This window comes from Acinonyx jubatus, chromosome C1 (genome assembly GCF_027475565.1).
Source record: "Acinonyx jubatus isolate Ajub_Pintada_27869175 chromosome C1, VMU_Ajub_asm_v1.0, whole genome shotgun sequence".
Lineage (NCBI taxonomy): Eukaryota > Metazoa > Chordata > Mammalia > Carnivora > Felidae > Acinonyx > Acinonyx jubatus.
In genome coordinates, this window is record NC_069381.1 from 37,931,419 (window position 1) to 37,948,271 (window position 16,853).

The window sequence follows — 16,853 nt, forward strand, 5'->3', positions numbered from 1 at the left end:
CTTCCATTTGTTCACATCATGTTATTTATTCTTCACAAACCTCTTGTGATCCAGGCATTAATTAATCCTATTTTGTAGGTAAAGAGACCGAAGTTCACAGAGGTGGCTCAAGGTCACATGGTGGCAGAGCTAATCTCAGCCGGATCTGTAAGACACCAGAGCCACGCTCTTGTGCCCACCTCTTCACACAGGTCTATTACAACACCCAGGCAGGGTCCCAATACTCCAGTTGCTTGGCAAGCAATTTATAATGCACACCCTTGAAATCAGGGTGTGCCTTCTCATGGCGTCTAGGGCCGCCATAGCAGGTCTGTGCAGTGAAACGTAGTAAATAATGCACAAGTCTGTTACTCACTGTTAACCAAGACTTAAGATAAAGCATTGCTTTATTTATTCTGTCAGGCAGCTCAAGCGTGCTCCATGGTGTCTATTACATGGTGATGTTAATTAGGTCCGCAGCACTGCACCTTCTGTATGCAAGGTTTGCCGTGTCACCCGCTGGTCTCATCTCTCCAGAGGTGTCTGGTTCAGCATCAGGTCTGAGGGCAGAGAGAATCTTTGGGAAGCCAGCATCACCACCATGCTGCTGAGCCAAGTATGAAAATTTACTACCTAGACATCCTGCCTATAGCATTAGTATCTAGCAACTTGATGTGTTTCCAAGGTCACTTTGAGACCATCTTTCAGGGTAGGAGATTGGATTAGGAGGAGGAGTTCCTAGAATCCCCAAATGGCAAAACTCCTCAGTGATCGTCTACTTCAACAGGCTCATTTTATAGATGGGCAAACAGGCTTAGAGAGGGAGAGTGACTTTTCTAAAGGTGTGTAAGTGCTAGGGGACTGGAATTAGATATTTTTTGCTTCCATTTCTGGCTCTATCTAATGCATCATTTCAAAGTCCCTTGCCCTCCTCCCCTCCTATTGTATGTAGAATGGCTGTATACAGAGGATGTTCACTACAGCCATTTCCCCTGAAGTTCCTGAATGTAATTCTGTGGATCAGGAAGAGCAATCAGTCCTTTTTTTTTTTAATGTAGGCTTCATGCCCATTGCGGAGCCCAACGTGGGGCTTGAACTCAAGACCTGAGCTCAAGACCTGGGCTGAGATCAAGAGTCAAACGCTTAACTGACTGAGCCACCCAGGCTCCCCAGAAATCATTCTTTCATTCCATTCCACAGGTAAGATTGAGGCTCAGAGGGCAAAGATGACGGCCGCTAACTCAGGCTTGAATCCAGGTTTCTGGGTTTCTAACAAACCACTTGGCCTGCCTAAGGGTGAATGAATGAATGAATGGACAAAAGAATGAAAGAATAAATGTTAAACTTTACTAAAGAATGAATTTAGGCATGCGTGATGAACGAGGCTTCATGCAGGAAAGTCCCCATCCTGCGTATTTGCATTTCAACAAAGTCAGAGTCTCCAGCCTCCTGGAGCTGCTCTATGGGCCAGAGCAATGAAGTATTTATTTCACAGTTGTGTACCTCCATTCGGACCACCACTCAGTATTCAGCTCTGCTTAGAGCAGACCCTCAGTGAGTGCGTCTAAAATGGAACAGAAATGAGCGTGCTGGAGCCACAGCATTCAGCAGTCCGGGAGAAATTTGGAGAGGTGCCAGGAGGGGGGAGTTAAGGGAGCAGCTTCTTCCTTCCTAACACCACACCACACCAGCGTTGTTTTGTTTTGTTTACCTTTAATCAAGGCTGGCCTGAAGAAGGAGAAAGAGAGAAACAGGAACACCAAGGCTGAGATACAGGGAAGAGATCTAAACATGAGCTCACCCCCTGACGGGGTCAGGCAAAGGGATCTTGGCGAGCTTCCCACCCCAGGGACTGGCCTGGCTGGGATCCACATCAGCCTTCCTTGCGACTGGGAAGGAAAGGTGGCCTTGACATCCTGCTGGGCACAGTCCCAGGGAGGCTGGGCATAGGCGGTGACCCATTAATATGAATGAAATGTTGAGAGATTAGATAGAATTTCAAACAGAAGCTTAACCTAGGACCTCTGAGTAGGAGTTGATGTAAAAATGTGCTTAGAATCTGCAATGAGATGTCACTTATATTCAGTAAAGCACGCATAAACATTCACAACTATGAAAAACCATGCATTTTCATACCCAAACATTAAAAAGTTATAAAAGCCTTACACACAATGTAAATATATAAGTTCTCTCTCTCTCTCTCTCTCTCTCTCTCGCAAATCCTACATAATTGATTTCTCTCTTTCACCTCTCCCAGCCTCTCCCCATCCCTCTTTCTTTTTCTCTTTCTCATGGACGCCCTTAGCCTTAAAGTCCGACAGTTTCCTGTATGGGCCTGTTAGCTAGGTTTGTTCCACTCTGCCCAGAGGTGTCAGGGCTTGCCCTTATTTACGAACTTCTAGAGGAAGGGAGAAGGGGTGGGCATCAGCCTTACAGAAATGTTCTGCTCAGAGAAGCCACCCCCAGCTTCATTCCCAGCAGCAGCAGCAGCAGCATACTGCAAACTCTCAGGGAAGGGTTACTCTCTGCCTGGCCTTGTGCTCGGCCTTGGGACCTGAGCAATGAGTGAGACCCCAAGAACAATGCAAAGTTGAGCTGGGAAGATAGAGCTGATACACAAGAAAAGTGAAATACAAAGCTATTACTAAGTGCCAGATGAGATGTTTAGACAACAGTTCTCTAGCAGCTCAGAGGAAGAGTTATCTATGAGGGTTGGAAGATCAGGGAAGACTTCCTGGAGGAGGAGTCTTGAAGGATAGGTAGGCATCAGGGCCGCAGAGGAATGGGAAACGACTGGCAAACATAACATGTTTGGTATATTTTGTTGGATGAATGAATGGCAGGATGACCCAGGTCAAAGGCAAGGCATAGACCAAGAGGGAAACTTTATAAGATGTTAGTTCTTAGAAGGGGAGAAAATAGTAGGAAATATTTTTTCACAATACTGTACTTTCCCATTCTTCCTGTCCGGATCCTCACAATACCCAGGGGTAGGTTGATTGAGGACTATGCTCCCATATCAAAGAATATGAAACTGAAACCAGTCGAAGCTCCAGGATAACTCAAGACAGGGCAAGACGTTTTTGTAAAGTCACACGGCCAGACACTATCAGAGCTGGGAGCAGAGCCGGTTTCCTAATGGCTGTGTCTTTAAAGCCTTCTGACTTTACAGTTTGATTTCTGGGGGTGGGGAGTGGGTTGGGGTGGAGGGAGAGGAAGTCTTTGGGATATTTAGAAGGACAAATGCTTGTCGCTGGTGACCAGTCCCTACTTTTTAATGCAGGAATAGGGTCAGGGGTGTGCTAACAGAGGGGCTAGACCTCCTCTCTACTACCCCAGGCCGACATCTCTCCTGCCATTACAAGTCCAAGGGCAGCTCCCTCTCTGCCTGTTAAGACATTTCGGCAGTTGTTCAAACGAAGAGACTCCGGCCTGGAGGACACGCAGGGACATCCAGCTACGGAGGAGAATGCTAGGGCTGGGCTCAGAGGAATAGGCAAAAGGAGGCCACGACGGGAACAAACAGGAGCCAGTGAGCTCCCGGAGGCTTTTTATAAACCAACGCTTTACGTAATTAAATATCCATTGTCTTGTCAGTCTTGGGACAGCACACAAAAAGGTGGAGGGAAAATGGAAAGAACAGAAGCCCCGGAGGCTGGTGACATCCAGGCGCTGCCACTTCGGCCAGATTCCTTCACCTCCTGAGCTTCTCCTGGGAGTTGTTGTGAGACCGCGCAAGACAAAGCAACCGTGCAGGGCCTGGGACTGAGCGGGTGCTCGGTAAGGGCAGAGCAGCGGCAGCAGAAACAGTAGCCCTCGCCGTAGATCGGCCGCGGCAGTACTTGCAGTGGTGGTGGGGGTAGTAGTCACAGTCGTCATCACAGTAGTAGTTATCGTAGTAGTAGTAGTAGGTGAACAAGAATAGTAGTAGCAGTAGTAGGAGCAGCAGCACCAATAGTAGCAGGAGCAGCAGCAGCAGCGGTGGTGGTGGTGGTGGTGGTGGTAGTAGTGGTAGTAGTAGTAGTACTAGTGGTAGTAGCAGTAGTAGTAGTAGATGGTGGTAGTAGCAGTAGCAGCAGCAGCAGTAGCGGTGTGGTGGTGGTGGTGGTAGTAGTAGCAGCAGTAGTAGTAGATGGTGGTAGTAGTAGATGGTGGTAGTAGTGACAGCAGTAGCAGCAGCAACAATAGTTGTCTTTGTTGCTGTAAGAAAAAATGGTCCAATTGCCTTGAGCTCTGAACAAGAATCTGGCCAACAAGAAAGGACTAGAGACGAAGTAAATCTATTTCCTCCATCTTCCCCCAGTGAGTATGGCCTTGAAGACTGTCCAGGACTCCAGGTCCAAAGCACTCACTCCACCACACCATGCCGCCCTTCATGCTGAGTTGGAGCTCTGTCCCACAGGTAAAGGGAGCCACGGAGGAAGTCTGAGCAGCGGAACGTCTCCAAGAGCTCAGTGCTTTGGGAAGAGGAGTCTGTAATCAGGATCCAGTTATGAGGAGACGCTCAGGATGGTGTTTGGGATTTGAGACTCGTTCTCTCTTTTATTCCGCTACACTCACACTGAGTGCCTCTGATGTGTCTGGAATTGTGGTAGGCGCTACAAGGGGTACAGAGATGAGAAAAACCCAATCTCTGCTCTCTAAGAAATGAAACGATACTGGGGGAGAGGACAGTCGTGGTAGTGGAATAACTGATAAATAGAGACATAAGTGCTGGGGACACAAGGAAAGGAGGGACTTAATTCCAGCTGAGGGGACTGGGGTGGATGCCACGGAGCTGGGATATCCGAGCTAAGTCTTGAATGACGAGAAGAATTTTCTTTAGTTAAGAAGAGTAGCAATGGTGGATGGATCTGAGAGACACTGAACAGACTGAACCATCAGGATGTGGCAGCTGATCAGAAGGTAGGTTGAAAGGCACAAAATTAGGATGACATCCAGGTTCCTGAGTTAGACATTTGATCTGAAAGAGGTGCCACAAACGTGGGGTCACATTTTATAGAGGTCCTGTAAGCACCTCTGGAGAGAGAGTGAGGAAGTTAGCAGGACAGCATCGGGAGGCAGGATGGGGAAAGAGGGGCTGTTACAGCAATTCAGGTAGGACATGATGGCGGGAGTGAACGGGAGGGAGCGAATGGGAAGGCAAGGGGAGTGGAAGGAAGATGCACAGCAAGCCTGTCGGAAGTGTTTCTCCATTTTAATGATGAGGAAAGTAAACTGCTTTAAATGACTCACAAGGCAAAAATTGCAAGTGGTGGAGCTGAGATTAAATCTCAAGTCTAGGGACTCCAGAGTCACTCCCTTACACTGCTTGCAGGCAGACATATCGCAGAGGCAGAAGCAGCGGGCTTTGGGGCCTGGCTGGCTGCGCGGGGAGAGGAAAAGAAGGGAGTTAAGCCAATGGCAAGGCTTCTGGCTGGGGCGACTAGGTGGGAGAAGACATTAACCCAGACAGACGATGCCAGGGAGAGAGAAGCAGATTTGGATTTAAGATTGACATAAGGTCAGCCAAAAATAGATCCCAGGTCTTTGGGGACAAGCAAATTCTGAGCATCAAGGAGCTAGAAGAGGCGTCACATGGATAACTTTCTGAACTGGCCAGGCTTAGCACTGAGGTTTGGCGTTGAACCAAAGGACAGTGGGGTGTGGCAGAGGCGGGCTGCTGCCTTGGCCCTGTCCTACTTATTTCCCAGCTGTGGACCACAGTCAGGGGACTTTACTGCACTGATCTGTTTCTTCATCTGCAAGATGGGGAGTAAGCCCTGTGTTTACCGCAAGTGCCGAGAGCTGGGTGACAGCGGGAAGAGCTAACAGAGGGGAGAATGCTCAGGGAGGTCTGAGTTGCAGCCAGCACAGCACATCGGTGTGAACTTCAGAGACCATCCCTGAGAGGGTGCGTGCAAATCACAGACAACACAGAAAGAGCCTCTAATAAATCTTTTGTTATTTTAATAAAACAAGGTATCTCGCAGAACCTATACTCCTTTCTCTTTTTAGTTTTGCCAGTCCTGCCTCAATTCAGGTTTGGGACCGTTGTGCCCAACACTATCTTCCCCTCTTTTCAGAGCCCCAACTTACAAAGCCTCTCTCCTCTTCCTCACGGGTTCAGGGCCTTTGCCACTACCCCACTCCCAACATTTGTTCATTCCACACTCAGTGAGCACAGCCCCTGGTGCATGATCTCTGTTGATGCTGAAGCCACGATGATGAATAAAACCTAGGTCCCTGGCCTGACGCTGATCCCTCAGCGTGACTGTCACTTTTCTGGACACTTCTCTCACCCCTGTCCTCTACTCAGGAAGAATTTTTACCCCTGTCTGTATGTCAGTGGAGCATAAACAGAATTTTTGGCTCCAAGAGAAGGGGTTTTCAACCTTAGCAAGCAAGTAAGGGGCAAATAGGGATGGAGGTGTTTTGGGGAAAGAGTTCTACTCTATGCCAGGTATTTTATAGATGTTATTATAGTTTTTAGACAACTTTCACTGAGGTATAATTGATATAGAAAAACTGCACAAATTTAATGTATACTATGTGATGAGTTTGCACATATGCAAGCATCTGTGATACCAGCTCCAATCAAGGTAATGGACATGTCCGTTGCCTTTAAAAGTTTCCTTGTGCCTCTTTTGTGTTGTTTTTTGTTTTTGTTGTTGTTGTTACTGTTGCTATAAGAACTTAACATGAGCTCTACTGTCTTAACAAATGTCTAGGTGCACAATACAATATTAACTACAGACATTCTGTTGTACATAGATTTCATTACATTAATCCTCACAATAACTAGGGGCGTTAGATTATCCTTCCCAGGGCTTAAAGAGGTTAAATTCTTTTCCCAAAGCCATACAGCTAGTTAATAGAAGAGCTGGGATTCACATTTGGTTTATCTGAGTTTTTAAACCCAGGCTGCTCTTATGACATTATAACGTCTGCCTTCTTCTGTCTGCTCTGGTGCCCCTCTGGCTAAGCTGAGCCATGAGGAAAGGATCTCTACTCTTGGTGCCCTTAAAATGTTCAGGAGGCAGGACTCAGTGGAAGAATTCTGAACAACAATTGGGGGACACTGTAGGGTCAGCTCACACACTCCAGAAGAAAGGAGATTATCTGCATGGGGTTAGTAACCCAGAGGGTGCCTGGATGGGTCCTGCAATGACTACCTAGCTGAGCTTCCAGAAGCCCTGGGAGATATAGAAGTCTCTGCATGTCAACTGATAAATGGGCCACTTGCCCAAACCCTACCTTGTTGGGTGTGCTCAGCATGAACTCAGGCAGGTGTGTGGGAGTGAGAGACAGGAAGAAGACAAGGTTTCAGCAACAGGTGCTAAAAAGTCCTGAAATTCTTACTCATACACCCGACCTAGAAACTTACATATTTCCTGCCTCTCTCCCCATTCCCTGCTACATCTAAGTGATGCCATTGGTCACTTGTTATTCTGCTTTCACCTGTTCTCCTGTTTTGACCTGATTTTCCCTAGAGACCAATGGAGAGGGCCCAGTATAGAGCAGTAGAAAGGGAGCTGGTTTTGAATCCAGATTTTCACAAGATGAATGGTAACAAAGGATTTTACTTTTAGGAGCCTCAATTTTCTCACCTGGGCAGAGTGAAAAAATGATACCTCAAGGGACCGTTGGGAAAATTAAATAAGACAATGGATGCAAAGACATCTAGCACAATGTGTGGCACACAGCAAATGCCCAATAAATACTCGGCAGGTGTATGAATTGAGGCTCAATGAATGTTAATCACTCCAGACTTCCATGGTTGGCATTACTCTTACTACTTAGGAAAATGAGCCAGAGTCCTCTTACATAGGTCTTAGGTATGTCATTTATCATTGGAAAGGACGCAAGCTCATCCCGTGCCCCTGCCCCAAAGGCAACCGGGAAATCTGTGAGCTAAAGGTCCCCTCCTGCCGCGGGCATTGTCACCAGAGGCAGGTGACTCAGCATCTGCTGTGAGCTTCTCTGCACAATGAATCTGGGTGGCCTCTGGCTTGCCTACCATAGCTTTTGACAATAAATAGACCTTTAGTCCTGTCTCTGAGCCTCTGGTCTAGAGGAGAACAAAGTTGGCAGTGTTCACGGAAAAATGTGTGAGGGCCAGGTAGAAGACCAGTATGTCTCTCCCTCTCCACCCTTCCTTTTGGCGGAGATATCTCACTTTCCTCAGAACACTGGGTCGGTAGCCCTTTCTACCCACTTGTGTCTGGATGCAGAGATGAGGGTGAGCAGGCAAGAAGAGAGGCTGGAGCGCCCCCTGCTGGGGATGGGGCAGCTAGTAGCTTCTGGCTGGTTCACCTGCCAGATGGGTGCTGTCTTCTATCTCCTTGCTGAAAACCTTCTTGTGCAACGTGAGACCATAGTTATAACTTGGTCCAAGAAATCTGGGGAGTTGCTGAACAGGCCAAGGTCACAGGGAGGTCCACTGGCAACCCCTGGTCTCTTGGATAGCCCTTTCCTCTCTGCTCCACCAATGGAAAGAAGCAGTAATCCTATTGCAAACATATCCTACAGTCTGCCTCATAGCTATGCATTTTTCCCTCTTAAGGAATTCTAAATGTTAGCAGGGTCCATATGCTGTAATTCAGAGACATTTAATATCATTTGTTTAGCATTAGATGATACTTTTTATACTGTAAACTCCATTCTTTGACATCAAGAATGTAACCACCTGCCTCATGCCATTCCCCTCCAGAGTTATAGACCAGGAGATGATGCCACAGAGCATCCAGCATCCTCCCAGGGAAGGAGCCCCTTTCATTTCTTCCATGAAAGATGTTCATTAAGACTGTTTGCACACATCTGATAACGGGGAGCTTGCTGTCTCCCTACAAAGCACATCCATTGGCCAGAAACTATTCGCTAGAAAGCTTTCCTCATATTTTGAGCTGACATCTGTCTTATTGAGACTATCTCCCTGGATTTGGTTCTTACCTTTGGCAACACAGAACAGGTTTGTTTCTTTTGGACAAAAAGAACATCCAAGATGTTCTTTCAGCTTTTTAGACATTGTGATCTCACTTTCCTACTTCCGCTCCCTCTTATTTTTCATCTCAGGGATAAACAGCTCATCTCCTCATCTGTTTTCAATGGGAAATTATTTGCAGACACCTCACCATCTTGGTCATATCCCAAATAATACAGCTGTCTCTTATTGACCACCCTTGCTGACACTTCCCAGCCCTCAGTTTGTTAAACCTACGTAACAACTGTAATAAGGCAGGTCTCACTGTTACCGTCTTACAGGTGAGGAAACTAAGATTCAGACAGATAAAATAGCTTGCCCAAGATCACACAGATGTTAAAAGACAGAAACAGGGTTTGGATGCAGAGTTAGATCCCAGAGTTTTAACCCGCCCGCATGCCTGGGGTTGTGAGGCCTGTGATCCAATTAATGAATGCAGTTTTTAAAAAGTGGGGGGCCTAAATATGGCCACAACATTATGGAAACAGTCTGACCAGGAAAAATAGATCTGGACTGTCACCATGCCTATTTTCTGCAGCCTGCCTCTGTTCATGCTGTCTCCAGAGACGCTGTCATTTCTGAAAGACCTGCCATGCTCTTGGCTCACATTGAGCTGGTTGCACTCAGCTAAACTCCACAGGACTCTGACACAGGAACTGCTGGAAAGTCAAGTCTTTACTGTTCATCCTCATCCTGATGACAGAGACCCTGACAGCAAAGTGCGAGTTACACCAGATTGGGTTGGCTGGCTGGTTCTTGCGGGAGTGGAAGACCTAAAGGGAAGGGCGCCAAGAACGTTCAGAGCAACAGAAGAGCTGCATAAACCACTTTATTTGTGTCCCTCTGGACAATAAGAACCCAGAGGAGAAGCTGTATATAGAACACAACATTTGTAGCCAGTTAACATGTGGTTCTTTGTTATCATTTCTGAAAACCAATAAGCAAAGAGAGAATAAGCTTTGCTTTCCATTTTTGCAACAAACTTTAAAAATCTCCAACCCAAAGCAAAAGAATGCTTAACTGGAGCTTCGTGCTAAAGGCCCTATCTCCCTTGAGCCTCCCTTCCTCTCCCTATCTCCAAATCCTCATTTCCGGGAGGTCATTTTAATTAGCAGGCTGTCATGGTGACTCAGCCTGCTGCTTCACAGACAGGAAGGGAGCAGACTCCCCTGGACCCATTCATCATACAAAGGCACTTTACTCTTTAGAAAAATGCACAAGATTTAGCTTTCCCACCTTGGGAATTGCTACTGCTGCTGATTTATTTTATCATCCCCTTGCCTTCGCGGGGCCGGCGGGGGGGGGGGCATTCTCTCGCCTTCTACATCTCCTTTACCTGGCGACCAGCCTCCCCCCATCGCAGAGTATCCATGCCCACGTCTTCAGTGGCCAGGTGTGACACTGGAATCTGGCGATGTGAACCATGATAGACCTTTTGGAAGCAGTGACCAACACTTTTTGTCTTTGGAGCTAAGGTTTCAGTTAAGCTCCCCAGGTCATTGGGAAATGCATGCAGCTGATAGGCACAGTGACAATATGCCTCAGACCGCTGCGATTTCAAAAATTCTGTCCCATTGTTCCCAGCAGTACATTCGTCTTTGGGTTATATGTGTTGTTGATGGTGTTTTGGATCAGTGAGCACGGACAGTGCACTTCTAAAACTGTAAACAACCGTCACCTAGTCCCAAAGTAGCTCTACAACTTTAAAAGGTAAAGGGGCTTCAAAAGCACTGACCTGAGATGTGACAAACCTCTCAAAAGGGGTGTGTAGCTTTTCCTCTTCCTGTGAGGATCTCTGTGTTGTGGAAAATAGCATCTGTACTTGAGTGGTTTGAGCCTCCTATTTTGTTCCTGAGCCTTATGCTGAAGTCCCACAATTGATTTTCCATTGGTAAAAGGGAAAACTGATAATGAAATCTCTCGTATTTTCCTTCCCTTTCCCTAGCTTATTCATTATCTCACACCCCTTATTTTGGAAACTAGAGAAGGGTGATTAATTTCATGCCCCAGCAGAAAATGCATGCTCCCGCCTCCACAAGACCTCCCTGGACTCCATGTCCTTAAAAAGAGTTTGAAGGGTCTTTGTGGTTCACTGAGCTCTTCTTGTCCCCTTTGCCGTTGGGGTGGTTCCTGGCTGGGCCCCGCGTGAGTGGGTACTTGTAGGGAGGGGGCTTTTCTTTCCTGCAAAGAGGAGATAACAGAAAGAGAGAAGAAAGACAGCACATATACACACCAGATTGAAATCTTTTCTGTGCGTGTCTATCTCCCCCACTGAATTTTGACTTCCTGGGAGCAGTGGCTTGTCTTCCTCTTCTCTGTGTCCCAGAAACCCAACCCAGGGTCTGGTTCAAAGCAGGCATCAAAACTCAACAAAGGACTGCTAGATGGATGGATGCATACTTGAGTCTCAGGACCGAGCACCCAACACAATGCCCTTAACACTATTCTTCAGTACCTGCCTTCTCTCTGTTAGGCTCACCTGCTAGACTATGAGTTCCTTTGCAGACAGGGACCAAGTTTTATCCATTTTTGCATTTTCCCTCATATAGGACCTTGTTTGTTATGTTGTTGGCTGATGAGCTGATGTGCCATTCATTCATGTATTGGACTAAGATTTGTTTGTAGTGGAAAGGGTAGGCTTTAGAGCCAGGAAGAACTCACCAGAGTTCCCAGGTCGGCTATGTATGAGAGGTGTTATCTTGGGAAAGTTATTTAACCTCTATGGGCTTTATTTGTAAAACGGGGATAAAATATTGCAATCTTGCAGGGCTGTTGTGAGGTGAAATGATATGAGTAAATGTACCTACAGCAGTCTCTCTTTGCCTGCTGTAATTTACAAAGTCGTGGTGCTGGATATTAGGTATGGTCCCATGGCCTCTGGAGACGACAAAGATGAGTCAGACATTGATGTTGTCATCAAGTTGCTTACAATTTAGTAAAGGAGACAGTTGCACAAAATACACAAAATAAGAATTACAAAGCACGAAAAGAAAGTGGTGAATGCCATATATACGGAATCTCTCTTGGGCTGTTTGAGTTAGGACTGAAGAAGCAACTTTCTGGAGCCCCTCACACTCTGACCTTGGGGTACCCATTTTCCTTCATTGTTGAGGAGTCATGAATAAGGTCAAAATGTAAAAGGTGGCAGTACACAAAAGGGACACCTTGCCCCAACATCTCTCCTCGACCAGGAGGTCTCGCTGTTGGAAATTCCACTCACTGCAGGACCCAGCTAACCTGCCAAAGCTGTCTAGCATGGATGAGATACTCCTAGGCCTCAGGACCCATTTACAACCCAGAGTACCCGCTTGTAATGTTGTTTACAGGCAATGTGCTCTTGAAGTCCCCTCCTTTCTATCTTCCGTTTCTTCATTTCTAAAATAGGGAAAAGAGCCCATGTCCTTCCTGCCTCATAGACTCTGGTAAATGGGTGTTAGGGGAGAGCTTTGCAAATTACAGGGTGCCATTCATATGTCATTGAGGGCTGTGGTTCTTAATACCAAAGGGAGCATGAGAAGTAGATGGGTGTGTTTTCATGGGGGTAAAAGAGGGTGTACTTCCCCTAGAGAGGCAAGCTCAGTACAGTCACAAGTGGGGCAGCCCTAGGTAGATGGTGGCATGGGAGAAGGCATGCAGTGGCCATGGAGGAGTGTGAATGTGCAAATGACTGATAAAGAGCTTCTGTAACTGAAGATGGGGGCAAAGAGAGAGAAAAGGCATTGGAAGGCAAATACTCCATACATCCGGGCCTCTGTTCCTCTTCCTATAATGCCTACTTCCACCTCTCCAGACTCACTTGGGAAGCAGACTTCCCAGAAAATAAGCTTCTTCCTCCTCAAGTCTCCTGCAGTACCTTGTGCCTCACCCTTGGTACACCATTTTCTAGGTAGTTCTTTTCTATCTGTTTTTCTCACTAGATTGTGAGTTTAATGCATTTGCTCTTTCTCTAGAACTCCTGAGCAAAATTCAGGCCTGGCATGGATTAGGAGGTTGAGGAGTGTTGGATGAGTAAAAATGAACTTTTGGTCTTCTCCTTACCATCTCCATTGCTCTAAACATCAGAATGTCATTGCCTCGGAATGTGTCTTTTTAGGCCCCACCTCCTGCCTTCCACCCTATCTCCAACATGGAACACCCTCTCTCCTTTTTCTGTTTCACCCATTTAAGAGCTACATGTCCTTTAAAAGCAAGTTCAAACCCCACTTCCTCCCTGAAGCCTCCTTGGGATAGTCCTGCTGGCTGCAAATGCTGGCCAGATGGGAAGGGAATTTCTGGTTGGCTGTCACTGTTCTTTCCTAAACGTGAAGGGGCTGAAGTCAATAATTCTTAGGGGCTTCTTCAGTTTTACCATTCTAGAATTCATACATTTGGGGCTTATTTAGGGTTTACTCCCTGCTAGGCTGTGCACTGTGCACTAAAGATACAGGAGTGATGCAACGTAGCCCCTTAAGGAGAAACCTGTCTAGTGGAGAAGCCAGATGTGCAAAGTGCCATGACAATACTCTATGGGACATGCAATGCTACAGGTGTGTGCAAAATGCAGTTAGGTATCCAGTAAAGAGGAAGCAGGTCTATCTAAGGTGGAGAACAGGGACAGTGAAGCAGAGGTGTGATGTTTCCACTGGACTTGAAAAGTATATAGGAATTCAGCACCTAGAGACAAAATGGAAGAACATTCCAGGAAGAGGAAAAAAAGGATGAACAAAGACATAGAAGCATGGACGCAGTTGATCTGTTCATACTGAAGCATGAGGTGTAAAGTTGTAGGAAGCAGATGGGGTGGAGAGGGTGCTCACAGGGGAAGAGGTGTGCTGGCAAGCTGTGAATGAAACTCAAGTTGTAAGCCAGAGCTTTGAATAGCAAGAAGAGGAACTGGAACACTGCTCTGAAGGTAATGGGGAGCCTTGGAAGGTTTTTGAGAAGGAGTATAACCTGATATGTAGCTGAGCACTTTCCCACACGGGTATCTTGTCATGTTACATGCCTTTCTCTGTAATCTAGGCTCCTGATGGGTGGGGGCTCTCTATGTCCCCTAATACCCAGGGCACAGCCTGGCACATGGTGGGCTCCAGTGTGTTGAATAGCTGATCATTCCCACCCATCAACATACACATTAAAACTCCACCATGGATCCGGCCTTCCCAGCCTGTTCCTGAGCCTGAGCCCACCCCACACTCAGAGACCAGCCCACCTTCCACACTCATGCTCTGTCTCCCCACAGAGGCTCACCTGTCCTGTTCATTTTTTCTGATTTTCATCCACCTTGATGGGACCTTTTCAGCTTTAGTTCTGTAGCTATGTTACTGTGGTCCAGAGAAGTGTGTGGTCTCAGCTTTGGTCATCAAGGCCACATCCCTGAGGCTATGCTTTTGGGCCCACACTGCTGACCCACCCAAGGGACCCTCTCTGAAGGGTGGCCTGGCACCCAATAGGCTCCCACCAGCACATGGGTGTAAACTGACATATTATGATTACCCACAGAGATGAGAGAAAACAAAGATTAATTTTGAGTCAAAACATGTAATTTTCCTTTAAAATCAGAACTACTCTTCCACTTATATTATTTGATGCTTGGGTGGAAAATAATACCAAAAAAGGGGACAAGCTCAAGTCCCAAATCAGAGCCTGTGTCCTCCTGGCAATTCATTTCTCAAGGCCTGCCGACCAACTGAGAGTTCAGTGATACTCATAGTTTGATGAGACCGAGGTGTGAGATGTGAGGATGGAGAGGGAGTTTGTTTTGTTTTAAATTTAAGGGTGGGTGCGTTTACCTCAAGTCTTCAAGGCTGGTAATTTTGAGGAGTGAATCTCCAGCTCTTTTCTAAAGAGGCTCCAAAGCTTAGAGCAAAGAGGTCCAGTGAAAGGTTGAACCCAGGGCCCCGAGAGTTCCTTGCATCCTTTCCATCCAGTTTCAGGTTCCCACGTCCTGGCCATCTGGAGGAACTCTTTGCTAACTGATGCTGAGAACAGCAGCCTGGGGGTCGTGGGGCTGGGGCTCTAGTCCTGGTTGTGACCAGTGCTGTGTGCCCCCTGGGCCTCAGCTTCCTCATCTGCATTATGAAGAGGGCCTGAACGATTGCTAGTCTCCCCCAGTGTCAACACCATTTCACCGACAGTGCAACAAGCTAGAAAGAAGTCTAAGGGATCAAAATAATTTTATTCAGGCTGACAGAGGACCTGAAAGAGACAATCCCCAAATTAACTTGTAAATGAGATTCTAAGAATTCTTTTGAGTGTTCTAAAGCTTTGAATTTTTGAGAACTTTAACCAATCAAGAATGACTTCTAAGAATGAACTGAGCACTTTACTCTAGAGGTGAGCTCCTCAAAGGCAGGCAGGGTCATGCCCTAATCACTTACTCATTCAAGCACCTCTCTCCTCCCAGGGCCTGGCATAAAGTGCTGGTTTTCCTGAGTGAATGAATGAGGGAATGAATACAGGCTCAGCATGCAGGCTCAGTGCGGTCTAGGCACTGGTGGAAGCACAGAGAAGAAACAGACATGATCCTCCTGAAGGAGTTTTTAATCCACCAGGAATAGGATGGGGGGCACAAATACCCTAGATGATTAGCGAATAATCTGAGACACAGTATGAGCCAGAGTACGTTGTTCTGTAGACTCTGTGTGGAGACATGGGACTCACATCATGGTGGAAGGTAGCCCTGAGAGAGATCTTCCAGCCCAACCAGAGGAGTCCAGGGACTTGCGCCAGGCCATGATAAACTGGTTGGACATCTGGGGTTGCAACCCAGAAGCCAGAGGAGACAGAAACATTTATTGAGCAGCTATGGACTGCCAGGCACAACACCAGGCTTGCATCTAATTTTTAAAACCATCTTGAGAGACTTCAGTTATTGCCCCCACTTTATGGTAGAGAGAGGTTTCAAGAGGCCAAGGAACTTGCCTAAGATCCCACAGTTAGGATGAGCCTGAGACAGAATTTGAACCCACAATGATAGTGACAAAGACTTCCTACTTAAGCTGGAACTTAACCTGATTTTAGTCTAGCTTTGGAATGAAAAAAATCCTAGGTCAAATCCTGCCTCTGCCAAAATCTCTTTGACCTCAGACAATTCTCTTCACCTTTCTGAGCTTTCTTTTCCTCATTTGTAATATGGGGAATATAATATATATGAGGAATAAATAAGATCATGTACAAAAAGTGCTTTGCTCAATAGATAACAGTGATTAATATTGTTTTTCTTAATAATAGGGTGTGGAGGAAGGTGCATCAGTGCAAAGGCCCTAAGGCAGCAAAGCATATGGACAAGGTCATGGGCAAGGTCAGTGGGAAGACTGGTCTGGCAGAAGTAAGTTGGACATCTTTCTGTCCTTTAGGGAGGCTGGATCACTAGAGAGTAGGAAATGAGGCCAAGAGGTAAGGCAGGGCCAGCACAATTCCAGATGCCATTGGATGTCACTGTCCAAATGCTCACTGGGCTTACTTCCAGGAAGCATGGGAATGCCCAGCACTTTGGGCTGTGGTCTAGCTCTCCAGAAGGATACTTATCCCCTGACCTTCTCTCCTCACTGGCCCAAAATATTGACTCCATCAGAAGACCTGATGTAAAACTTCTTAGGTGTATGTCCTTCCCAGCCCTAAACCTTCGCATCTTGAGGGACTATCATGTTCTAAGGGGATATGTGTATGTCTGACAATATGTAGGGTGCTTTAACACACATCTCATAATAACCTTCCAGGTGAGTGCCACTGTCCCCACTGTACAGATGTGAAAATGGAAGGATCAGAGACTTTATGAGCCTAGATGAAATAGGAATTCTAGAGGATGAGCAACCAGATGAAGTAGCACATGGAGACACCCAGACTAACTTAGAACAATAACTGCGCTCGGTTCCCCAGCAACTCCCATCCCCATGGACTCCCATGTTAGACCCGGAAACGTGACCACCTC

General features: G+C 46.7%; 1 protein-coding gene across 3 annotated transcripts in view; it reads right to left on the minus strand.

The window, feature by feature from the left end:
- Window positions 1-379: 379 nt before the first annotated feature.
- LOC106973620 (BEN domain-containing protein 5) overlaps window positions 380-16,853 on the minus strand; it is a 1,423,832-nt gene continuing 1,407,358 nt past the window's right edge. Inside the window, exon 13 of one of the 3 annotated variants that reach the window (XM_027059241.2) lies at window positions 380-539. In XM_027059241.2, coding sequence (XP_026915042.1) covers window positions 431-539 — 109 coding nt within the window. In that variant the 3' untranslated portion in view covers window positions 380-430. Of the gene's footprint in view, window positions 540-9,752; window positions 11,123-15,448; window positions 15,676-16,853 lie in introns of those variants that run through there. The other 2 variants (XM_027059240.2, XM_027059242.2) reach the window with 2 other exon arrangements.